General features: G+C 41.3%; 1 protein-coding gene across 2 annotated transcripts; it reads right to left on the bottom strand.

The window, feature by feature from the left end:
• Positions 1-1,093: 1,093 nt before the first annotated feature.
• Positions 1,094-26,340, bottom strand: SRPX2 (sushi repeat containing protein X-linked 2). Of its 2 annotated transcripts, none has more exons than XM_016131507.2 (11): positions 26,004-26,340; positions 24,092-24,176; positions 19,914-19,994; positions 12,022-12,213; positions 9,809-9,985; positions 9,388-9,514; positions 9,109-9,230; positions 7,758-7,937; positions 7,284-7,417; positions 4,394-4,515; positions 1,094-3,325 (listed from the first exon to the last, which is right to left on the bottom strand). In XM_016131507.2, the coding sequence occupies exons 2-11, from the start codon at positions 24,171-24,173 to the stop codon at positions 3,145-3,147; spliced, it is 1,398 nt and encodes a 465-aa protein (XP_015986993.1). In that variant the 5' UTR covers positions 24,174-24,176; positions 26,004-26,340; the 3' UTR covers positions 1,094-3,144. The 2 variants fall into 2 exon arrangements, with proteins under 2 accessions (XP_015986993.1, XP_015986994.1); XM_016131508.2 differs by having other exon boundaries at positions 3,144-3,325; positions 4,447-4,515.

Below are 26,340 nucleotides of genomic sequence, written 5' to 3'. Positions count from 1 at the left end.
GTGTTTGCATTTTTTTAGTTCTATAGATGCTTTTCTCTCCAATGCTTGACTTACTGTTGCTTTTCACGTGGCTCAAAGGATAAGAACCAAAGTGAAAAATGTCCTTCCATAACCATCCTTTGCTGACTCGAAGAAAGTTTCCCTTGCTCCCCATTGCTGCATCATACCTCTGCTAAGCTCTGACCATTGACCTTTGTGTTTGGTATCTAGGGAAAGACCTAAGAGTCCATCTTAAAAATGACACCACTTTTCTTTCTCTCTCTCAAGTACCTAAAGAACTTTTCCTTTAGCTTTGTGCTCCCCTCACCCCCATGTGCTGGAGGAAGGAGAGCAATGTGCATGGGGGAGATGTTCCCAGCTGTAAATGTTTCTTTCTGAATCCTCCAACTTCTCTGGGAGGTAAGGCCTTTTTTCCTTCACTCCTACTACCATTATTTAGTCTTGAGAGATAATAACACAGATGCTAAGTAACTCATCTCAGAAATAAGGATCTGGGTTTCTAGGTAGAGCCTAAGTGATTCTTGACCTCTTGTGCAAAAGGGTATTAATACACAATTAATGCCTTCTGTGTACAAAGCTTTGTGCTAGGCACTTTATATATTATTGTCTTAATTTCTTCAAGCACTTATAAAGTAGGAAAATTTCCATTTTTACAGAGGAGGAAAGTCAAGGCCACTATTACACAACAGTTGGAATTTGAATCAAGGTCTGACTCTACAGTACTATGCCACCTTCTGGGAGAGTGATATGTTTTTAATGGGCAAAGATTCCAAAATAGGGATGACTCCTCTCTTCTAAAATATCCCAAAGAAATAAGTTTAGTTTACAAAGTAGGACAGAGTGCTTTGAAAGTTATCTAGCCTGACTAGCTCGGGACTGGAGGTGCAAAGAGGGGCATGGAGAAAAACAGGAACAGAGGCATATACAGGGTCAGAGTCAGGCTAGCCCCTTTGGGTCTGGCAGTGGGCCTGATCCTGTTGCTGTCTCTTTCCCCTACTTTAGGAGTTGATATTTTTTCAATTATAATTCAAAGGAGGTTACAGCAAAACTTTACCTAAAGAAAGAAAGATTGATTTGCTTTGACTACTCAAAATGAAACAAAACAAAAGCTTTAATTTTTTTTAAGTGAGAAGAGCATTTATACATGAGAGTCAGGCCCAGGTGGAATCTCTGTTTAGGAGGCAGTGGGCCTCCTCGTGTTATCATTGGGCCTTTGACCTATTCATATGCCCTGGCTTGCCACTTGGCATGTTAGTGATAAAGACAAGGAAGGGCATTCATCTTGTCTCATGTGCAATCTTTGCCTTTGGAACCACAGACCCTGCCTGCCCAGAGACTTCCCACATTAACTCGCTGTATTTTACTTTTTACCCATAACTTGCCTCCTGCCTTTCACAACTCCTGTATGTCCCTGGAGGAAAGAGAGAGAAAGGGTCCTTTTTGCTCCAAGTTTGATCATTTCCTCCATGCTGCATTCCACTCAGCAACTGCTGAATTTTAGACTTTGTATTTTAAAAATATTTCCACTACTCGTGCCCCCCCATGGAAATAACTTCTCTCTGACACACTACTACCCTTATATGTGCTGGGCTTATGATTCATGTTCTATTGCTGTGCTTTGGAGAGTGAATTTTCTTGGATTGAGAGCCTTTCATTTCCCTCTTTCCTCCTGGGCCCACTCTGAGTCTTGTGTTTGGCTAGGATTATATATAGAAGATGGAACCTTTCTTCTTGCTTGGAGCTGTCAGCTATCTTTAAATGAAAAGTAGAGAAAGAAATAGAGGCAGTATACATAACGTTTAAGAACAGTGACTCTGGAGCCAGACTGCTGGTATTTAAATCCCAATTCTGCCGCTTCCTAGCTATCTAATTTTAGGCAAGTTGCCAAACCTTTCTGTGCTTCAGTTCCATCAGTTGAAAAATGAGACTAATAAGAGTGCCTATGTTATAAAGTTCTTATGAAGATTTCAGAGTCAATCAATAGAATGTTTACAATGGCACCTGGCATATAGTGAATGCATGAGCATTATTAGCCTCTGCTTCTCCACCCAGCCTATTTCCGTCTTCCCTCTAAGTTTCCGCTGATGGCCTTCTGGGTAGAGTTATGGGTCTTAACCATAACACTGGGTTCTTTTAGTGTAGATCAGAAAGTTCCCAGCAACACGGAGAAGAATATTTTTCTTTCAAACACTGACAGATCGTTGAGTGTGGCTCAAGCCAGAGCATGGATTTGAATGTGGCCCCACTTAGCCTGGCCTCAAATTTCCTTTCAGGCCTGGCTCTTACGGCTTGACTTTGTGCTGCCATAGCTGCCACCTACTCTGTGCTCATCTCTTCAAAGTGATTATCTGATGAAGTTAATACATGAAGATGAATCTTTCTTCCTTCTCCACTATTTAGTTTTACAGAGGCTTGCAGTGGTGCTTTCGAGGTTTCCTAGATCACGAGCTGGGAGCTCCTCTGAGGAAGAGACAGCACTGTCTCCCTTTTTCTTTGGAACTGAAGGCTCAGTAAGAAGAGATGGTTGAACCAGTTGGAGGGGGCAGGAGAAAACATTCTACTCTGTCCTGATTTTTCTTCCCAAGCTCCCTCTCATTGCAGTGTTCTCCTACCTCTTAGATGAAGCAATGCTTAACATAACATTTGTCGTCCAATCCCCTAGAAAGGGGAATGACAAACAAATCGAAGAATTTCTTTGAATTTTCTCCCACCTCCAATGATACAGTTAACCTATGAGGAAAATCCAGCTACATATGTTAAGTGTCCTGCTTGTCTGCTGTGGTGATGCTACTCTCTGTTGTCACCACAGGGTAGAGGAACCATTTAAAACATAGGCAGTTAGTGAATAAATTTAGGATTTACTTATCTAGAAGATTTTGGAGAGCCAAACAGATGCCCAGATTAGGAAAGGAAGACCTACTCCCCAACCACCACCCAGGGCTTGCCTAAAGCAGAGACTTTCTTAGGGAAATTATTACACAGCCCTAAAAAGGTGCCCGGAAATGTCCCAGGATTGGTGAACCTTACCCACCTCAGACTCCTCTCTCTAGACCTGTGGGAAACAATTTCCTCCTTTTATTAGGCCCGAGTTTTAGCCAACTAGGGGAGCTTCTCCTTTGACCATAAATATGCCCGGGCTCAAGTTCACTCGCATATGTCCCTTTGCTCCCGGTGCCGGGTCAGCTCCTGGCTGCTTAGCAGGTAGTCATCAATGAACGTGAAGATTTCCTCGGGGGTGATAGGTTCCATGTAGCGTTCCCGGTCAATTCCCTGCTTGTCAATCAACACCATGTTGAAGTAGGAACAAGTGAGGCGTTGGAATTGCCTAGAGAGAGGGGCCCAGAGAGGTGTGAGACCTTGTTTGGGCTCCATCTCACCAGGTTCTACTACCCTTTGACCTTTCACAGCTCCATTGATGGACTAATTCCTTCCCCCACCAGATCCTTTGTCCTCATTCCCTCCACTACCTATCTCAAGCCCCTTTGTTTTTCTCTGCTCAGACCTTAGTCTTTCTGCCTTTAGATGTCTAGCTCTGCTAAGCTGTCTCTTCCTCTCCACAGATGGAAATGCTTCCTTATTACCAGGCTGCACTTCCTTCGTAGGCCCTTGTAAGCCAGGCTACAACATATAGCTATGTGGGCCGCACAGAATAACTCTAGGGAGCACCAATCACATGCACTATGATGTGACTACTATTTTCTAGAAATGATCTGGGCATAACCTGCACAACCATAAATGGCAGCCCCAAAGTTAATCAGTATCACCTAGACAACTCTTTCATTTATAGCTGCAAGTCTGCAGTCTCCTTCCTCTGAGTTTTTCCCAGTCTTTCCCCTACCTGATCCTGAATCTTACTGACCCTCCTCAGACTGAGGCCTAGAGGCAGGTATTGTTTCTAGAACGGAGAACAGTGGTGGCTCTGAGTAATATGTGGAGGCTTTGGAAAGGTGATAATGGATAGATAATGAAAAAGTCAACTTCTACCACCTGTCACTTATAGTCTGCTCTTTTCCTAAGGGCAGATGGGTGTGATTCAGATTTCAATGCCTAAAGATGCCTTTTCCTCCTTTGGAGACTGAAGGCAAAATGATGAGGCCATGAGAAACAAGATCAGAGGCTTATCTGAATCTTGTTTGGGTCTGTGTCTCAGCCCTGGCCGTGCTTCAGAGTCACCTAAGGTGCTTTATAAAAAAGGCACACTCCTGAGGTGGTTTGGGGTGGAGCCTGGTCATCTGTATTTTAAGCATCTCAACATGATCCTGATGTCCTCCTGCCACTCTCTGATCTCATCTAATGCATCTAAGAGTAGTGTAACTGATTCTCCTACAATCCTAGGCCAGTATCCGGCCTAGGATTTCTGCCTATCCCTTCCCTGTGGCCCCCCAGCCTGGACCTGAGCTCCTCGATGATGTTAGCTGACAGCTGTTGCTCCCGGATACGGCCCACCTCCTGAGGTGGCTGCCCCACCAGCTCAATGATGGTCACGTGCCGCAGGTCCAGTCCACAGGTGGATTGCTGGGAAGAGATAAAAAGGTTTTATGGAATAGGCTCTCAGACTCAAACCTAAGGCTACTTAGGTGATTTCTCTTGGGACCACATTGAGGCAGTGTGGAAACGGAGGGTCTTCTCCCCAAACAGCATATGATGGTGTCTACAACTTCTCTCTATCATTCCTGAAGTACTTGCCCTAACAGTGTTTCCTTTATTCTAATGAAGTGTATGAAACTGGATACACCATGTGGGGTAGAAAAGAGAAATATAATTAATGAATTATAGGAACATAATCTCTCTTTGCTTAGTTTTACATAGATTTTAAACTATGTAGATTCTTAGTTTTTAAAATTGAGATATAGTTGACATAACAATTTCAGGTGCACAACATAATGATTTTATATTTGTATATATTGTGAAATGGTTACCAAAATAAGTCTAGTTCAGATCCATTATCACAGTTACAGATTTTTTTCTAGTGATGAGAACTGTTAAGATCTACTCTCAGCAATTTTCAAATATATGGTACAGTATTATTAAATATAGTCACCATGCTGTACATTATATCCCCATGACTTATTTATATTACAACTAGAAGCTACATAGATTCTTAATAGATAGCTATTGTGATATGATAATAATGGCTATTGTTTATTGAACCTATACCTAATGTTTTACAGTGATAATCTACTTTAACCCTCACAACACCCCTAACAAGGTAGGTGGTATCATTTTTATTCTGTAGAGGAAAAAGTAACTTGTCCAAATTTGCATGACAATAAGATGCTGAGCCAAGATCTTAACTTAGGGCTGTTGCCACCTTCCTAAGTGTGTACTCCTTACCACTGGGCTACATGGTCAGGCCTTCTCTCGGTTTCCAGGATTTCTCCAAAATAGCGATAATGCTCTTTTTATTACCCTTCATCGCCTTTCTAATACCCTCTAACCCTACTCTGGCTCTTTGTCCTGCCTTGTCCCGCAGATCCCCTCTTAGCCAGTGACCTAGGGTAAGGTTTAAAGCTGCAGTGAATACTCTATCCCTTGTCTGAGCTTTGAGGCTACTCTTCTAGGCCTGACCTTCAGAGTGCCTGTCCTTACTGGCTGGTTCCTGTTCTTGTTCTTAATTCCTGTTCAAGCTGAGATATTGCCTTTATTTACCTATTTTGGATCCCTGAAGGAACTATGTCCTTTTTGGTCTAGATACCCAGTGTCATCCTTTTGATAAAGCTGCTTCCATCATGGGCCTCTGAGTATTGACTTGGCAACTTGTAAGATTTAGCCTTTAGAAACCCCCTAAATAGCTTCTTCTTTTACCAGGGTTTCCAGCCCCGTTTCCAGCTCTTCAGAGCTGATTCTCTTAGTCTTGTCATCATGCTCTGAGTTATTTTCAAGAACCTAGTCTATTCCTTTTTTAAATTATTATTATTATGGTGACATTGGTTAATGAAATCCAGTAAGTTTCAAATATACAATTCAACAGTAAGGTGTATATGTGTGTGTGTATTGCACTATGTGTTCACCTCCCATAGTTAGATTTCTTTCTGTCACCACATATTTGACCCCTTTAACTCCACCTACCTCCTCCCAATCCCCTACTCTCTGGTAACCACTAGTCTATTCTTTTTATAAGTCCCAATGGCCATATCTGTTCTGTCCTATCCACCTCTCCTTTCCCCACACGTGGCTTTGGCTAGGTATTTCATAGTATGTTAAAAATCATCATGCAACTCCCTCATTTTAATTTAAAACATCACAACACTTTTCCTTCTCTTCTGCTACTAGTAAGGGTTAAGAGCACAGATTCATGAGTCAGACTGCCTGGATTCAATCCTGGCTCAGCCACTTACTAGCTAGTGATCTTGAGCAAATCTTTAACCTCTCTATGCCTCAGTTTTATTGCCTTTAAAATAGGAATATAATAGTACCTACTTCTTAAAGGTTGTTGTGAGAATTAAATGAATATGTATAAAGCACAGACTTATATAGCTGGTGCCTATGTAGCACTTACCAACTAAGTGTTTGTTACTGCTATTATTCCTTGAAAACATAAACATAATTTATTCCCAACATTTACATTTGATCATACATGTTGTACAAGCCTCTCTATAGTGCTCTGCCACACTCCCTTCCCATCCTTTACCAATCCCCCTGCAAGTCACACCCACCATTCCAGTGGCCTCACTGCCTTTTTAGTAAAAACAAAGTAGTTTTTGAAAGTTCTAAATGTGTGTTCTAAATTAGTGTTTTTGTTTGTTTTGTTTTTTAAGATAATTACCAAGAAGTGGAATTGCTGGGTCATAGGTAGTTCTATTTTTAATTTTTTGAGGACCTCCATACTGTTTTCCATAGAGGCTGTACCAATTTGCCATGCCACCAAAGGTGCACATGGGTTCCCTTTTCTCCACGTCCTTGCCAACACCTGTTTTTTGATTTATTGACGATAGCCATTATGACAGGTGTGAGGTGATACCTCATGGTGGTTTTAATTTGCATTTCTATGATTAGTGATATTGAGCAACTTTTCCTATGTCTATTGGCCATCTCTATGTCCTCTTTGGAGAAATGCCTATTCAGGGACTCTTCTCATTTATTTATTTTATTTATTTTATTTTTTTAATTATAAAAAACAATTTTAATTAAGTTATCTATGGTAAAACTGATCAAATTTCCACAAAAAGTTTGAGGAAGTAGTGTTTGTGCTGCAAAAAGAGCAACTGTGATTTAGAAGATTTAGGGGTGGGGTTAGGGGGCATGTAAAGGAGCTAAGACCTATTTAGGGGAGTGTGTCTCACCTGTAGCATAGAGATCTGCATTTTATAGTATCGGTTGGAAGGATCAGGAGCTGAGATGATGAGGAGTCGCTGTTTCTCATAAAACTGATCCAGAAGGCCAGCAGCTGAGTTGACGTTGACATTAATCTTCATAGCTAGGGCAGAAGCAGATGGCCAGTGAAGAGTATGGCCTTCTCCTTCATCCCAGTGTGGGTAACAACATCTTGTAGCATTTCAGTCTTTCAGGTTAACCCTTTTTGTTTTTTTCTCCATTTCCTTGGAGGAAATCCTGAAATAACACTTGGATATTTTAAGCCCTTTGTTTTGGAATATTCTGAGGGAGAACATTGGCCCTTAAACATATCTCAGAACAACCCACCCCCATTTCCACATTATACACGTTGCTATTGTACCCCTGTGCCATACACATTGGAAGATACTCCAAAGTACCCCTGATCAATACGTTCACTATCACCATTCCCTGGTTTCACTCACGAGTACAGATGGGTGGTGATCCTGACCACTGGCGGCTAGACTGACAGACCCGGGAGGAGGTCCCTTGGCGCTCATAACCTCCATCACAGTGATATTCACAGGTGGCACCGTAGTTGTCCCCCGCTGAGGTGCAGGTGAGGTAGCCATGCTGTGGTGGGTTCAAAGTTGGGCAGCGTCTTACTGTCAAGGAGGAGTTCAAGTTAGGGGCTATGGTATCTCTTTTAGGAAAAAAAAGCTAAGCGGGTAACTGTGCTGGGTTTTCTAGATCAGGAAATCTAAAATGATCAGAATAAATGACCTTTTTTATATTTCCAATGGCCAGGGATAGAGCCAGAATTTCTCTTTCCTAAAGAATTAAATCTGAAATATAGACAAAGGCATTCATAAATCTAGAGGCACAGGTGAGTATACAGATTGTCATCAAAAGACTTTATTAATTCGTAAAATAAATAATATTGCCATTTTTGTTTTCAGACTTTGTGGGCATGCTGCATAAAGATGACTGCCTTATAAAATTACCTTTTTTTTGTCTTTATTGAAATATAATAGATAATTAGTTGCTTGTATTTATACCGTACAATTTGGTGAGTTTTTTAAAACTATAATTGGAATACAATAATATACCAGTTTCAGTTGTATAACAAAATTACTTTTAATATCAAAAATAAATCAGAGCAGACTTAAACACATCCATCAGTGGGAGAAGTGTTCAGCAAATTTTAATACATTCTTAGAAGTAGCTTATTCTATTGTCACTAAAATATTTCTGAAGAATTTTTAAAGAACATGGAGAAATTACTTGTGTTATAATGAAAAGTTAAAAGGGTTATCTAAGATTAGATGTACAGTACAGTATGATCTCAGTTATATATATTTTTAAAGTTTGTGTACATAAAAAACTGGAAAGAAAATACCAGAAAATTAACAATTGCCTTTGAATGATATAACAGATTTTTTCCTTTGTATATTTATTATTTACCAAGTATTCAAAATGAGCATGAATTAGTTTTATAATGGAAAAAGCAAAGCAGAACAATACATCACAAGCCAAAGAAGAAGAATCAGGCAGGCAACACCACCAATTTCAGCAAAGGGGAAAGCCCGAGAATGAAAGGCCAAGAAAAGAAATAAGTGCAGAGTATCTTGGTGAAGTTTATCTCAGTTTAGCAGAATGAGAAAATCGTGTCATGCAGGCTTCCTGAATGACTCTGGTGAACTTGTTTATTCCTCTCCCAATCCAAAAGAGGTGTCTTTTTTAAGCATCGAGAAGAGAGGATTGTGGTGGGAATCTAGAGAGTCAGGGTAGAGCAGGAATAATGACTAATGTGGAAATGGAAGACTTCTTTCTGACCTTGTACTTTCACAATGAACTTGCAGCTGGCCTGGTTGTAGGCTCGGTCATAGGCAGTGTAGCGAATCACATGTTCTCCTTCAGGAAAGTGAGAGCCAGGCTCAGGGCCCCGAAGTGTCACCCTGCATGGGACAGAATGAAAGAAACACTGAGGAAAGAGACCTTTAGGATCTGGTTCTAGGTCATTATCGCTACAGCCTCAGCCTATGCAGGTCAGTGCGGACAGCCTAAGAGCCTATGGAAAGCTGTTGAGAGGCATTAGGGGTATCTGTTACTCACCTGGTGATGGTACCATCAGCAGAATCTTTCACCAAAGGTGGGTCCCAGTACACCCGAGCAGTCAGTTTCTCTGGCTCTGCCATCTTCTCACGAGAGTGGGGACAACGGATCTTGGGGGGATCTATGTCTGCCAAGGTCAGAAATCAGGTGCTGACTGTGGGCCTACTGCCTTCCCTGGTGGGGACCCATAGAAGCAATAACGTGCCACTGGGCAGGTAAAAGTACTCTCCATTCAAAATGCTCAATGGAACTGGGGAGAAAAGCTCAGCTTCAGGGGAAGTGATCACTTTGTTAAGCATGTGCTCCAGAGTGCCACCCTCATAGCAAGAATGCTTTCTGTGGTGAGAATTCCACATCCTTTGTGGACATAACACCAGGGTGGATCTTTGCAGCAGGACACCTGGGAGCAACCAGCATTTACCTACACATACAGGCTCGCCTCCACTCCATCGCCCATCTTCCATGCAGATTCTGCTGTGGTCACCTTCCAGATGGTAGCCACTGGAACAGCTGTAGTCACAGCGGGAGTCAAGAAGCACCCCATTTGTGCAGGTGTAGGTGCCACTCGTGATGAATGGCAATGCATGACATCTCATCTCTAAGAGAGAATGAAGTGGCAAGCTCAGTGGCTTGACTTGTGGGACTATCCGGAGTTGATGCCTGGCTATCTAGCACAGGGAGGACCATATCAAAGATAGCAGAAAACTCTACCCCAAACTGTCCTTATGTTTTTCTACCTAATTGCCAGTTTTCCTTAATTACCTTTGTATTTTTATAATATAAAGTAGTGCTGGGGGGTGGGGGGTAGTTCTCAAAGAAGTAAATTATTTGTCCAAGTGCGTTGACACCTGAGTTTGAATCCCAACTCTCTGACTTGAGCAAGTTACCTCATCTCTCTGAGTCTCAGTGTTTTCATCACTAAAATGTGGCTAATTTCTAGGACTGGAATGCATATAAACCTCTGGGCTCTTTTAGGGCCTCAGGTACTGTTAGTTTTCATCTCTTGTTCCTCAAATTCTAGGTAACCTTGATCAAATTCAAAGCTTTTTTATTTTTTATTTTTTAGTATAATTTTGGTGTTACCACAAGAAGTACTCTTCAGCTGAAGCTCACTTATATGTGGAAAGAAGGCTGGCCCTCTCTCTGGGTGAGAATACAAGCCAGGCCAGTATGTAGAGGGCCAGCTTTGGTGGTATTTGATTAAAGAGGAATCCATGTGCTTTAGACAGCATGTGCCAGAAGTGGAGACTGCTACCATGAGTTCACTGTGAACCGGTGCTTGCCAAAGTCCAGTTCGAGATACCCAATGCTTGTAAGGAGTGGGTGAGCCATACATTCGTTTAGGCTGTCTAAGTTCTAACCATGCATAAGTTCAATTATTGGAGCTTTGAATAAAGATTCTATAAACTATGTTCATTTTGCTTTTTGGTCAAAATAGATGTGAAGATTATTGCCTGTTATGTTTTCAGTATCCTTTATGCAAAAATCACCTCCTTGAAATCAGGGCCAAGAAAAAAGATTTGTCTTTTCAGATGGATTTGTTTTCTTAATATTATCTGACAGTGAAAATGATACGTCCAAAGTGTTTGCCCTCATGTATGTTATGAGAAGAACAAAGCTGGATTCAGTGTTGTTCAAATATAGTAATTAACTCATTCTAGGCACCTGGAAATATGTATGTCTCCATTCTTTTAACTGGTTTTATGTTCATTTGTAGACTTATTTAATTTTGTGAAACCAGTTCAAATTAATTTTGGAAACAATGAGGTCTAAGTCCTAAAACAAATTAATTACAGTCACCTAGAGGGGCATGGTGGCTTCCTTCTTTCTGGCTATGAAGCTTCTCCTCTCCTCCACGGCACCTTCTCTGACCAATCCAATTTCTCTTTGAATGCTTAATGCTCTGTCTGGTCACACTGCATTCACATACACACATTTATGTTTCTATCCCATTAGTGTATGAGCTGCCTGGGGAAAATTGAGGAATTGAGTAAGCTCCTGAAATTAGCAGTACAGGGCCTTGCATATATGGCCATCCTATAATTGACATTCAGTGATTAGATATATGGACAGACAAAGCTCTGCTACTAAAAAAGAATAGGCTGTAGAGCTTGAATAAGAGACAGGGATTTGGGAGCTGAGGGGGATATGATTTGGAATGTGCGTGTATTAGCATCTCACATTCTAGCCTAAGGATTCTTTCTGACTTTCCAAAGAAAATGAAGAATAGTAAATGTCTCATAGCTTCACTACCAAGGCCTTCTAATGCCTTAGGCCAGGAAGAATAGCAGCAGTTTGCCACAAATGGGAAAGAGTTTGAGACCACACATCCTTGAGAGCAGAGGAAGGCCCAGGTCCATGTCAGGCCACAGGCCTAAGCTTTACATGCACTCCTGGGCTTCCTGAGCCTGAAGGGCTGGTTGCTACTTAAAGGCCCATGTTATTTGGATGATAACATCAGGAAGAGAAAATGAACTAGAATGTTAGGATGGGGAAAGGCTCTGTGGGGTGTCTGTGGATAATTCTCAATTTGCATTTGACAGAGGGCACAGTAACAGCTCTAAGTCTATACTCTCAGTGGCTGGCTGGCCTCTCTTGCATACACATGTCAGCATCTGCACATACACCACTTACGCCTGCAGTAGGCAGTTCCAGACCAGCGGCGGCTTGGCAGGCATTGCACCGACCTTCGTCCAATTAGTCGAAAGCCCTGGTCACAGGAGAGCTCACAACGGGTGCCCAGGCTGCTGTGATAATTTCCTCCCCTCGGTGAGTAGCATGTGGCTTCTCCATCTTGGATATTTAATGTATAACACCATCGTGGGACTGTAGCAATAGAAGAAAAGTAGGCGAGAAGTGTAGTAATCAAGAGATAGTGTGGCGTTGATGAAAGGACAGACACATAGATCAATGGAACAGAATAAAGAGCCCAGAAATAGACCCACACACATATGCCGAAATGATTTTTGACCAAGGTGCAAAAGCAAGTCAGTGGGGGAAAGATAGCCTTTCAAACAAATGGTGCTGGAGCAATTGAACTTTCATAGGTGAGAGAGAGAGAGAGAGAGAGAGAGAAAGAGAGAGAGAGAGAGAGAGAGAGAGAGAGACATGAGAGAGAGAGACAAGAGAGAGAGAGAGAGAAAGAGAGAGAAAGAAAGAAAGAAAGAAAGAAAGAAAGAAAGAAAGAAAGAAAGAAAGAAGAGAAAATAGAAAAAAAGGGGGAAAAAGAAAGAAAAAGAACTTTGACCTAAGTTTCACATCTCATACAAAAAATAACTCAAAATGGATCATGGATTTAAATGTAAAAAGTTAAATTATAGAAATTTTAGAAAAAAACATAGAAGAAAATATCTGAGATCTAGAGCTAAGAGATCTTAGACATGACACCAAAAGCACAATTCATAAAAGAAAAAAATCAATAAATTGAACCCTGTCAAAATTAAAAACTTTTGTTCTGTAAAAAGCACTGTTAATAGATGAAAGACAAACCAGGGACTTGGAGAAAATATTTTCAAACCGCATATCCAACTAGTACATAGAATATATAAAGAACTCTCAAAATTCAACAGTAAAAAAACAAACAATCCAGTTAGCACATGGACAAAATATATGAACAAACATGGCATTGGATATACTGATGGCAAATAAGCACATGCAAAAATGTTCAGCATCAGTCATTAGAGAAATGCAAATTAAAACCACAAGATACCATTACATACCCATTAGGATGTCTAAACTTAAGAATATGGTAATACCAAGTCTTGGTAAGGATGTAGAAAAACCTGGAACTCTTATATATTGCTGGGAGAAATATAAAATTATGCATCCACTTTGGAAAATATTTTGGTAGTTTCTTATAAAAGTAAAAATACACTTGCCATATGACTCTGCAATCCTACTTTAGGTATTTACCCAAGTGAAATGAAAACCTGTGTTCATACAAAATCCAGTACACAAATGTTCAAAGTATCTATTCATAATGTCCAAAGCTGGAAACAACTGAAAGGTACTTCTGTGAGTGAGTGGTTAAACTAACTGTGGTTTATCCATACAAAAAAAAAAGGAAGTAGTGGTACATATAACAACACGGATGAATCTCCAATGCAGTTTGTGAAGTAAAAGAAGCCATATTCAAAAGTCTGCATATTGTAGGATTCCATTTATATCCATTTATATGATATTCTGGGTAAGGTAAAAATATAGACAGATTGGTGGTTGCCAGATATCGGGGGGAGGAGGGGAGGGAAGGAAGGAAGGAGAGAGAGAGAGGGAGGGAGGGAAAGAGGGAGGGAGAGAGAGAGAGAAAGAGAGAGAGAGAGAATGAACCTCAAAGCAGAAGCCCTGGACAAGTTCTTGACATTATGGAATTATTTGATACTGTGGTGGTGATTGTCTGACTCTATGCATTGGTCAAAACTCATAGAACTGTACACTAAAAAGAATGAATTTTACAGTAGATAAATTTAAAATAATTTTTTAAAATAACACAAAGACGGATGCTGAGAGAGGGAGGGAATGCAATATCAAAAAGCGTGCTGAGGAATGAAAGTCTGATCCCAGTTCAGTTCTTAGCACAAAAGGTAATATGGCTATTAAATCATAAAAGCATCATAAAGTCGCCTTATTATCTATACTAGGGGTCCCCAATCCCCATGCCGCAGACTGGTATTGGTCCATGGCCTATCTGGGAACCGGGCTGAACAGTAGGAGGTAAGCGAGCAAAGCTTCAACTATATATGCAGCTGCTCCCCAGCGCTAGCATCACTGCCTCAGCTCTACCTCAGATCATCAGGCATTAAATTCTCATAGGAGCACTGTCCCTGCTGCCAAAAAGTTTGGGGACCACTGGTCTACATAATTTAAATGACTCTTTAGTGGGTTCAGGTTTTAAAGGGACACATAAACAAGCATAGGGCCACCAGCCCAAGAATGCATGCACAGGATAACACAGATCTGTTAGCCTGCAGTCAGGAAGGCTAAAACCCCATGTAAGCTTATTAGATTCCCAAATCATCAGGGACAAAAATAGGGGCCTTTGAGAAAAGCACATCAGGAGTTTAAGGAAGAAAGAAAGGCTAGAGCCTCTGCTTGAAGGCAGCTGGAGAATGAAGACGGATGACAATGAGAAAACTATCCTTCAAGCAACATCACACTTGTGGCTTCCAGCATTAGTTTTTAGCCTATGACTGGTGACACATGGCTGCCATCTGGAGACACCATCTCCAAATTACATAAAGTCTCCTAAGCATGACAGTTGCAAGAGCTGTTGATTATGTTGTCACAACACATATCACGAAGACTGTATAAGAGGTTCAGATCTCAACAATCACTCTTTTCCTATTTCTCTCCAACATTCCGCCAAGGAAAACACACATTCGGATTGGAATGGATTGCATAAGCAAGCAAAATAAAGGGAAATACAGAGCTCAGGATAAATGGTGAGACAGTAAGAGAGGGCCTAGCTATTGTAAAGTTCAAATTTGCTGGCCCAGAGGCATCCTGGCATAAAGAAAACACTGGGAGGCTGAATAAGAGCAAAACACTATCCAAATTTTCTCTCCCCCTCAGATTTATTGAAGTATAATTGACAAACAAAACTATGTACTTAAGGTATAAAATGTGATGTTCTAATATATGTATACATTGTGAAATGCTTGCCACAATCAAGTTAATTAGCACATCTATCACCTACATAGGTTACTTTTTTTTTGTAGTGAGAACACTTAAGACCTATTCTCTTAGCAAATTTCAAATATACAAAACAGCATTGTTAATTATTGTCACCATGCTATAAATTAGATATCCAAAAGGAAGAAGAAGGCAGTCTTTGGGAACTATAGCATGGTGAGACCGACAGCACAGTGTTCTAGAATATTTGAACAGGTTTGTGAGCAGAGAGAAAGAGAAATGCTTTGCTCCAGGTATCCTCAAGAACAAGTCATTCAAGACTGACTTAATTTCCTTTTTGGGTACAGTCACCAGACTGGTAGAGCAGGAGAGATGGTGGGTACACTATGCAGAAGTGAAGCATGTCATAATGCCTTCATACCATTGATGTGAATAAGATGCAGAAATACAGGAGAGATGAAAGTACAGTTATGGTAATTCATAACTGGCTGAACAACTGTACCCAAAGAATGCTGATGGGAAAATGAAACTAAGAATGTGGCTGAATATTGTATGGCGAAAATGTCTGTCATTACTAAGTAGCTACTGTGTGCTAGGCACCATGTTCTGGATTTTCATTTTTCACATTCATAATCTTCTATAGTTCTCTCAACTATGAGAACTGTGAGGTAGAGTGGCATTTATCCCTATCTTGCAGATGAGGAAGTAACTTACCCAGGGTCCTTCTACAAGTAAGGAGCAGAGTTGGGGTTTGAACCCAAGCTTTGTCTGGCTCTAAAACCTGTATTTTTTTTTCTAACAATATCTGTCACTGCAGCATGTTAGGCTGCTATTTTGAAGTATACATTTACTTTTTTAATAGATAATATAGCCACACGGTTTAAAATCCAAAAAGTATAAAAAGCTATACAGTAAAGTCTCCCTCCCACTCCTTTCCCACACCAGCTGCCACTTAGTCCCCCCATAAAGAACTACTGTTAATAGTTTATGAATATAAAGCAAATAAAGCAAATATTGCTATAGATTCTTATTTTCCCTCTTTTTAAATACATAGAGCAGACTACTGTTCCTACCAATGCTGTTTTTATAAACAATGTGTTTGAGAGATCTTTCCATATCACTACAAGCATGCAATCTGCTTAAATGAAATAACATTTACAAAATACATAGCACGCTGACAGGTGCATAATGGGTGTTTGGGATCAAAGATCTGGAATGTGGAGGAGCTGGGACTTGAACTCAGGCCTATGGTCTCTGCTCTGTGCAGCTGTTCACCTTTATAATGTCTTTTCAGGGATTATAAAGGAAACAGGGTTGAAAGAGCCTTCTCTGTGATTATCTTCAGATAATCTGGGTAGAGTTACTAGCTTGCCCATGACTGAAGCAATCTTCATGGAAAACGGCAGCCAAGGGGACCAAGGACAGACATCAGAGAAGGGTTTCTGATTCCAAACTAGGATTCAGAGTAAGGGAATGAAAGAAAGTTCAAGATAAGTGAAAATAGCAGCAAACTACACGGGTAATTTGTTCTAACATAATGATCTGGTTTTTAATGGTTAACTCTTCTTTTTAAAAATATTTTTTCTTAAACAGTGGGTTACATTTTTGTTGGAAAGAGATGGAATGAGCATGGCTTTGGAGTCAGACAGACCTGGGTTTAAATTCCTACTCTGCCACTTTTGAGCTCTGCGACTTTCTAAATTTAACTTCTCTGAGCTTAGTTTCCTGATCTGTAAAATGGGGATAATAAATCAGTTTTGTTGAACTGTTTTGAGAATCAAATGAAGCTATATTTAGCACTGAAAATGATATTCCCTAAATCTGTGTCTGGATTTGAGCCACTGGCTCATCCAGCTTCAAGAAACAACGTACTGCTGCCATCTGGAGGCACCATCCCCAAATTACAGAAAGTCTCTTAAACACTTCAGTTGTAGAGCTGGGATTATGAGGTCGCAAAGACCTTACAAAGGAGACCTCAGATTTTACTTTCCTGGCCACCCCTACCCCTCAACATGGATAACCTCACTCAATCAGTTTTATGCGCTGAGACTAAGTCCCAGAGAGGACCAGGAGACACTTGACCCCAAGGCCAAAGCTGCCATGTGGCTTATATTTTTCTAAAGGTCTTTATACAGATTTTAAAATAACCAATGAGGCAGATTAATGTTAATCATTGGATTGCCAGACCTCTTGAAAGTACCTTCTGCTTCTGTTGCTTTTTATTGTGCAATTCTCCTATTTACAGTCTCCTACAATCTGGCTTCTGCTCCCAGGATGCCATGCAGCCAGTAAACATTTTTTGAGCATCTACTTTTTACATTGCTTTGAGGGGGTGCTATATGTGACTCCTTCTGTTAAATAGGTAACTATTTTGTTGAGAGTAAAAAAAAAATAAACCAAAGAGGCAGTACATAATGAATGCCAAGTAAGTGATCTAGAAAATAAACATTTATTTCAAAAAGGTACATGGTAAGTGCTTGATAAATATTCATTGAATAAATGTATAAAAGAATTAATGGACAGGGAAAGGCTCAGTGCAGGCTAAAGAAGTCAAAGAATGGCACAGAGTTCTACAAAGCTGGCTGAAGCATAGATTTCATCTGGGAAGAAGGGATAATGAATTGTCAGGCCGGGCAGCCAAATTCTGTTAGAAATGGTCATAGTGGCCCACTAGTTTTGAAGAAAGGAGAAACACGAATCAGAGAATCCAGTTAAGAGACAACTGCCATTATCCATGTGTGAGGTAATAAAATTAATCTCATGGATTAATAAAGAAATTACAGTTCTTGATGAATTACTTGTGAGAGATAATGAGGAAAAGGGAGCTATTAGAAGTGACAGGGGCTATTAAAGGTGCCACTGAGGTATTTTTAAGAGAATGATGGTGCCATTATCAAAAATATGAAGGTCAGCTAGTACAGCCTTTTTCAGGGAAGGTGAAAGTATTTGGTTTTAGATATCTCCAAGTAGAAGTATTCAGTAGCACTTGAAGATGTAGTCCAGGAGCTCAGAAGACAGGCCAGAGTCACCCAAAGTGCAGATCCATGCCTCATCCTCTCTCTTATCACCACTAGAGAGCCCATCTCCCTTCTTGGCTTCAGCTATGAACAGAATAGTGAAATGTCATGGAGCCCAGGGAAGGGGGTTTAAGAAGAGAGAAAGAGATGTGTTCACTGCTGCTGAGAGACACAGGAGACTGAAGCTCAAGGGTCATATCATTTGGGCTTTGTGAGATAACTGTGATCTTCAAGGCACGTTGTTTCAGCATGCAGATTTGTGGGTTAGTAGGAAACAGACTGTGGAGAGTTTAGGAATCTGTAGGTGCTGAGACAGAGAAGCAGTGGTATGAACCATTAGGATGTAAGAAGAAGATAGGTAAAGGGTAGCAAGAAAGGAGCAGAGAGGAGCCCAAAGCTCTGGTCATTTCTCTATTGAACCTATTTTCTCAAAAGTTACCATTTAACTTCTTGCCAAATATAATTTTTGCAATACCTTCAATTGGTCCCTGCAACATTTGACATAGTAGATCTCTTAGTCCTTCTTCTTTCTTAAAACTTCTTCTCCCATGGCTTCTGTAATATAGATAACACACTGATCTCCTCCTACATGGCTAACTACTAACTATCTCTTTTTTACTTGTTGGCTTCTGTTCTCCAACTCACATCTGCAGATGTCTTCTTAGGCTCTGAGCTTGGCCCTCTGCTCCCTCAGATAGCTCATCCATCTAAGCCGATGACTCCATCTTTCCAGTTCCCACTGCCTGTAGAGCACTGTTACTAAATCAATTGTCTTTTCTAACCTTGTCTTTATGAGCATGGCCTTATAGTTCTCCCAGATATTCAGACTGGATGCTTTCAAGTATTCTTTTGTTTCTTAGCCTTTGGTACATCAAATTTGTACCAAATCTTGTCATCTATTTTTTTTGAGACATCTAAGGGTTCATCCTTACTCTCCATTTTTTTGCCACTACCATCAATCAACTCTAATGAATGTTACTATTAGTTCCTGAACATCTACTCTTCCTGAACCCTTACTCTCTGTACAAAAAAATGAGGTTAATATCCTGAAATTACCATTTACTGTGTCACTCTCCTGGGCAAAAACATATGATAGTTCTTTAAAACTCACAGTATAACAGCTAAACTCTTCTTCATAGTTTGCAAAGCATAGAAACAAAGATTCTTAGAAATGGAAGGGATATTAGATATCACCTGATTTAACTTTCCTTCTAGTGCAGAAATAGCTATTCAGCATTCTTCACAGATAGTCCTCTTGCCCCTCCTTAGAATAACCACTAGATCATGGAGCCTTACCTAATTTGGTCTCACTCTTTATATTCAACTTTATTTTCTACTACTCTCTCTACGTCCAATTTCTTCCAGTCAGGCTGGTTTCTTCCTAGCTCCTTCCTCTAACAGATTTGTTCTTATCTCTGTATCTGTGGCCATCTGTTTCACTGAATGTCCTCCCCTCCCCTTTTCAGTTCTCAAAACCTACGCATCATTCAAGACCTAGTCTAAATTCATCTTTCAAGACCCCTTCCCTGACTTCTTTTCCTTAACTCCTATTGCATTTACTGCTACCACATAGTTTCACCCTGCATGTGTTAATTTTACTGCCCCTTACCCATCCCTCCCCCAGCAGAATATAAGGTCCTTGAGGGGGACAGAATTCTTAGATTTTTTTTTTACCCACAGACTTATCTTGCACAGGATTAAGCACACAGTAGGTAATCAGTCAATACATAATGGTTAATAATAGATGGAAATCACAGCCCTTGATTCCCTGAGCTTCAGTTTTAGCACATGTGAACCAAACCTGATGAGGATACTTCAGGAAGAGCCTAGGGCTTAGGCTGGAAAAGATGCTTCCTGAGACTGAGAAGCAGTGAGGATTACCTCGGTAGTCTAGAGCAGGGACCTGTGGAACTTCTTCAGTATATACTTCATTGTTGCTTTCATCTGGGTAGTAGCCTGAACCTAGAATGAAAAAGAGAGTATCAAGATGACATATTGATTTTTTGTTCAAGTCCTTTCTTACCTTTCCCTCTATTCAACTTGTGCCCTTCCTGAGGACATGGCATTCCATGGGTGGTGAGCCAGGTGGATATTCAGCGGGGCAAATTCTGCCTTATAAAGCAGTAGAACTATTGTGGGCAAACCTCAACACCTCAGCTGCATAAAGGGGGAGCCCAGGGGGTAGGGCAAGGATTACTGGTAGCATTAGAAGCCTCTATTCGAAAGAAAGAATAATCAAACTTCTTGACCGCCTATCAATCCCACCAGTCTGGACTATAAATGACTGATTTCCTTGTTGCAACATATGAGTATTGGAGAGCTGCTGATGACCAAGCTCTGAGGATGGACTGTTCTCCCAGGTAGGAGGAAAAAATAGAGCCTGAGTAAGGTCTTTCCGCTAATGACAGGTCTGTCACAGTCCTTAGAGGGAAATGATTCCTCAAGCTCTCACTAGTCCGTAGAACGTCAGCCTTTTGCCACCTGGTTGCCATCGCTAGGGGTAGCATGCCAAGGTAAAGAGGGAGGGTTCAAAAATGCGAGGGGAAATAAGAATAGCTTCACATCCTGAGTTGTTTGTTCTGGTTTTGGGGGAAAAGCAGGCAGAGTCCTTTGGAGAAATTTCTGGTTCCTCTAATCAGCAAGAACTGTAGTAGAGAGCTGCGGAGCTGGAGAACATTCCCAGTCCACTCCCATTATGTTAAGTGGCCCAGTCCCTGGTGCAGGCAGGTCTGTGGCTGTCTGGGAGACTAAACAGTATGTTCCACCAGACGTCAGGAAATCAGTCATGAACACAAACTAATTGGAATACAACTTGTTTCTTTCCAGAGTGAAGCTTCAAGAAGCCCTCCTTGCAGCCTCCTTGAGCCCTAAAGCATGCACAGGAATAGAGTAGCCAGCTGTGTTGGAGTCAGAAGACAATTCTTCACATCCAGGAAAGAATCTGCTTCCAGGACAGGACTGGGTTTTAATGCTGGAGCCCTTTGGCCTGTGTAAACACTCAGACCACAAGTGCTCCTGCCTCCTCTCTGGGAAGAGGCACAGGGCCCCCTGCACTAAAGGGTGGAGCAGAGAGCTAGATGATGAAGCTCCTCCATTCCCCACAGATTTGGGATGGGGGATGTTGGAAAACCAGCCCAACTTGATGAACAAGGGAATACATCGAATTAAAAGTTAGCCATATGAAATCATGTCCTCATTGGTTTGCCCTCATTCCAGAGGAAAGAGTTCATTTCTTCTCTATTTTTTCCCCTGTTTTCCCATTTCAATTCTTCTCCTGGCTTCCTTTTACTTATCCTCAGGCATGCTCTTTTCCCATATGGGAGGCTTCTTTGCGGAGGGCAGAATTCTTGTCAGCTGTTTCAGTTTAGTATTAGCCTCAAAGCCTTACAGCTTCTGTAAACAAGAGGCCAGATGTGTGTGAGCCCCTGAAGGATTTGGTGCCCACAGTTGTTCCAGAGCTTGCTTGTGAAGAAATGACCAGCAGAGAGAAAAACTCTGCTCATCAGAAGAGCAAATGGGAGTATCGGAGGCCTATGGCTAGAAAACAGCAGCAGCAACAGCAGCAGAAGCAATAACTGATAACATCACTCAGCACATGCTCTGTGTTCAGCCCGTTGCGTGTGTTATCTCATTATGTCATCCTAACAACTCAGTGAAGTCGACACCCTTATTGTTCTCTAATGTACAGATGAGAAAACAGACTCAGAGGAGTAAAGGGAGTAGTCCAAGTCTCCCAGCTAGTAAGGAACAGAGAAGGCATCCAGCCCAAGGCTCTTTGACCTGCCTTGATACCAAACTCAGACATTCCACTAAAGATGGTAGTAGGAGAGAGATTTGGACAATGTCCAGCAGGGATCAAAAATCCAAAATCTTTTTTGCAATCCAGCTTCTTTTACTCTGTGTGTGGGGGAGATTGAAGGCCACGAAACATTTTACATCATTCTGGAATTATAGGGCATGTGGGAAAGCTAAAGAGAAGACTCCGCCAGATAATTACAGTCTCCACCAGGGTGCAGAGGTGGCTGCAGCAGCGCCAAGTTTGCTTTATGATGGGAATGGGCTTAAGCCACCTTACTACTTTAAGTCTTTCCATTTCCCCTCTCTGGCTGTTGTTGGGTACTTTTTTTTTTTGCAAATATTAGTATATTAAGATGAGATATAAAAAAAACTAGAGAGGCACCCTTTCCACAATGTTCTATCTGCTTGTCTCTCTTCAGCCCTGGGAGAGAGAGGTTTCGGCAGCATTCCTCATCTCCATTAGATCAATCAGTGGTTGCTGTGGGCTCTGTTACTGGATTCCTCCAACTTCCATGGTACAGTCAGATCCTCTAAGCACTGCCCTTCACAGAGGTATGGTTGGAAACGTAACTGACAGGTGAAGACTATTTTCAGATCCACACTAATGCTTGGCTTATAATAAACATGGTCTGACTGCACAGGTATGCCAATAGACACTTTTAATGGACTGTTTGCTTTATTTATATTCTTAACCCTTCCAAACCCCTGCTTTCCTTGTGCCATTCCCATTTGAGGACAAGGCTGTAGCTGGGAACAAAACAGTGCTGGATGCCTGTTTTGGGAGTGAATGAATGAACAAATGGGTGGAACGAGCTCAGATAGCTGAGCTAGCAATGTAGGGAATAATTATTGGAAAATTTGCAAATGTTTCTCATCAGGTACCCTCCCAGGAACAAAGGAGGGCAGGATAAGTGTATTTGCAGGGCTGTTCAAGACCTCACAGCCTGGGCTTCTCCAAAGGAGTGATGACCTGGTGATTCTTGGGGAAGTGGGAGTTCCACTTTTGTAAAGAGCCTTTTGAGAACCTCAGATGAATCTTAGTTTTTAAATAAAACCGCCCTGTTCTCAAGACTCCAATAGCTCAGGCTTCTACCCTGGGAAAGATAAAAGCCTTTGTACTTCATGAGGTTTCTTATAGGAGTTCAAAATTGGGCTTTGAGCCATCTAATCTTCACTCCCTAAGTTATGTGGTCTTTAGTTGTATTTGGGTCTTATGTACTTGAATTGAAGCTTGGGGAGGTTGAGGAGGACAGCTTCTTTAACCCCAAACAGTGTGTATACTGCCAAGGGCTTAACTTAACTTTTTCAACTTAATGTCAGCTCCTGTACTTTGCCCACACCCTTACAAAGCCAGATTAAGCCAAAGAGGGGAAGAAGTTTGCATATTTGTTTGAAAGCTTCATGCAGCTGTTCCAGACAAACAGAGCTATTGCCAAAGGCCTCCACCAGGAGCTAAGAGCATGTGGAAAATTTTAGCTGCAGACTGTGGCTATGATGGAAGCAGTTTGTTATTTACTCATCTCTGGATATTTTCCTAAATCCATTGGTTGGGACTGTCTCCTTCCTCTACTCCCCCCCGCATCCCACCCCCGCTAAGCCCTGATGAGGGTGGACACTGTAGGCCACAGAATATTCTTAGCACTTGGAATGCTAGCTGGACCCCATCAAAAACCTCTGTCTACCCACCTCATTATTCTTCCATAATTCTTCTCCTCCCCTTTTTCCTCTCCCCACTGAATCTCTTCTCTTAAGCTCCCTATGTCTCCAGGGGCAAAAGATGAAGCATTCAGGAACCCAGATATTCCATCCCTTCTGAAGTAAGGAACGAACCAGAAGAAACTGGGAAATTCCTGTTTGAGAGAATATGATCTGTATTGTCATTAACATGTTTGGCAGAAAGGGGCTATAAAAATATCATCCTATAAATAATGACTGGGGGAAGAGGGAGAGAGAGGGAGTGAGGGAGTGAGGAAGAAGCTAAGTGCATAAGGAAGTGAGACAATGGCCTCAAAAACCATGTTGTTCAACCTCCTCATTTTTATGATGATGCAGCCTGTTTTCAAATATCTCTTGTTAGTTTTCCTCAAAAGCCTTCTGTGGTAGCCTGTTACAATATTTAGTTATCTTTATTGTTGAGAATAGTTTTGTTCTATAACTAATTTAAGTGTCTTTCGTTGCAGTTTTCTTCCCTTCTCCAAGACTGGGTCTAGGCCCTGCACTGCCCTGCCTAGAAATGATAGGCAACAGCTCCTAAAACTTACCTGCATACCATGTTGGTGTCACTGCTGGAGTGAGGAAGAACAGTAGAGAAAGAGCTCCTCTTTGAGTTAGTTGACCGGACATCCTCTAAAGGGGAGGGAGGTGTCAGGGAGACAAGAATGGGGGTAAGCGACCAGAAGTACCAGGGCAAAGGAAAATAACTTTCAGAAATCAGCCATCAATAAAATTCCAAACTAAGAAGAAGCAGAAATGCAGAATCTACTAAGAAGAGGAGAGATTCATAAATTAATGAATGCCTGTTACATCATCCCCATTTTGTAAGGATTTTTCACTTTTATAAAATAACAAGACTCTATTTGTTATCGATGGTCTCTTTTCATCCTAAAAAGAGGATGATGTAAAACAATCAATTTTCAATTGACCCTGGTGAGATTAAATGCAAATGTTCCATAGTTCAAGTAATAGAGAGGGACACTGAGGTACCAAGACCAGGAAAGGGTCAACATAAAGTCATACAAAATCAAGAGGGAATTCTGTAGTCTAAAGGCTTCCAGTTGATGGTCACATCCATTTATTTAGTATTTCATAACCACTAATCTGGGAAAGCATTAGAGTATACAGACTAGGAGCTTGAACACTGGAGTTACACATATCTGGATGTATATCCAATTCTGTTCCTATTAGCTACGGGGCCATGGGCAAATGCCTTAACTCCTATGAGTCTCAGTTTTTTCATCTATAAAATGGGAATAATAATAGTATCTACCTTATCAAAATAGATTATTGCCTAACACATAAGGAAGTAATCAATATATATTAGTTATTATTACCAACTTTGTATTAAACAGGACTGGATATCGCCTTTCTCTAGTCAGTAACTATACCCTGGCTCTGTTCTTAGCTTTGGTTTTTGAAGCTTAGTGGTCTAGTAGTGGCTTCTGGCTTTTAAGTCCAGCCTAACCTTCTAGTTTTACCCTGCTGAGCCAGCAGGAAGTCAGTGAGGTTGGGAAGAACTTACTGAGGTATGTGAGGAGAGGGTAGGCAATCTCTAATTGCCCCCTCACTTCCTGTCCTGTCCTCACTCTAATGGGATAAGAATTCTGTGGTTCCCAGTAGGCAAATACTTCATAAATGACAATATTAAAACTTGCTGCCCATTGGTATAAACTGGCCACTAGACCATTCAGTAAGCATTCACTCACTCACTCACTCACATGCTTTCAATGAAATGCCATGCTCAGGGGAGAAGTCAGTCCCAGAAATGGAGAAACAAAAAGATGGAAGATTCTGGCCATAGTCCCTAAGGGACATGAGAAGTGAAAAAACATGGCATACATTAATTTTCCAATTTATTGCTACTTTGGCTTCAGATTTTGTTTAGAGAGTGGCAAGGAAGCAGTATAGACAAAAAATGAGAGCAAGTGAAAGAGGCAAGGAAAGTGGAAAGATGTGGGAAGGAAGCTAGAAAGAAAAGAAAATCTGCCAGAGCTAAAGGAAAGAGATAAAAGCAGAAAGACAGAACAAAAGGATGAGAACAAGGAGTTCAAAGAGAGATCCAGAAAAATGAACAGCTAAATAATCCCTGAGCCCTTTGCCACACACAGCCTCAAGGAATCCAGTTCCTTGGTTCAGGAGGAAGGACTTTCTTTTTCAGACCTTGGTGCTCTGAGTCTGTGATTGCTTTTCTGCCCACCTCTTCTCAAATCTCAGATTGAAAATTTGATTCACTGGAGTCAGCCAACCCTCTGCTGAGCATCAGGAAGGTAGTGGGAACCTGTGTCTATAGCCAGGTCACAGTTCAAATTAAAAGCAGCATATGATCCAATTTCATAAAAGAACTTCTTCCTCTCTCTCCCACCCCTAGCCATGTTGCCCAAGTCCTGAGTCTTGTTACCTCCATGGCTGTGAAATGTGGGTAAGTACAGTGTGGAGGGGTTAAGCAGCTGATCTTACCTGTTTTATGGAATTTTGTGCTCTCTTTTTCTCTTCTTGTTCTCTTTCTCCTTCCTCTCTGCTTCTCTCATCAGTCGAAAAAACTTCTACTTTAACATTCCTAGAACGAGTGGCTCCTGGTCTGTCCGGGCCTCCGCGATTCTGTGAATGCTGCCCAGATGTTAGGACATCCGCATCTGCCAAAAGTTTCCTTAAAGCTATATTATCCTCCAAGCTATAGTTGTTTTTCTCTCAGAGAAGGGTTTTAGAGAGGTAGAGGAGAAGCAACAGAAGGATTAGAGGGACTCGGTCTGTCTCCTGCAGAATGGGAGTTGCGGGGGTGGGAGTGGAGGTTGAG

Source organism: Rousettus aegyptiacus, unplaced genomic scaffold (genome assembly GCF_014176215.1).
Source record: "Rousettus aegyptiacus isolate mRouAeg1 unplaced genomic scaffold, mRouAeg1.p scaffold_m13_p_9, whole genome shotgun sequence".
Classification (NCBI taxonomy): domain Eukaryota; kingdom Metazoa; phylum Chordata; class Mammalia; order Chiroptera; family Pteropodidae; genus Rousettus; species Rousettus aegyptiacus.
Note: the sequence above shows the minus strand (reverse complement) of the source record. Positions and strands in the feature narration are given on the sequence as shown.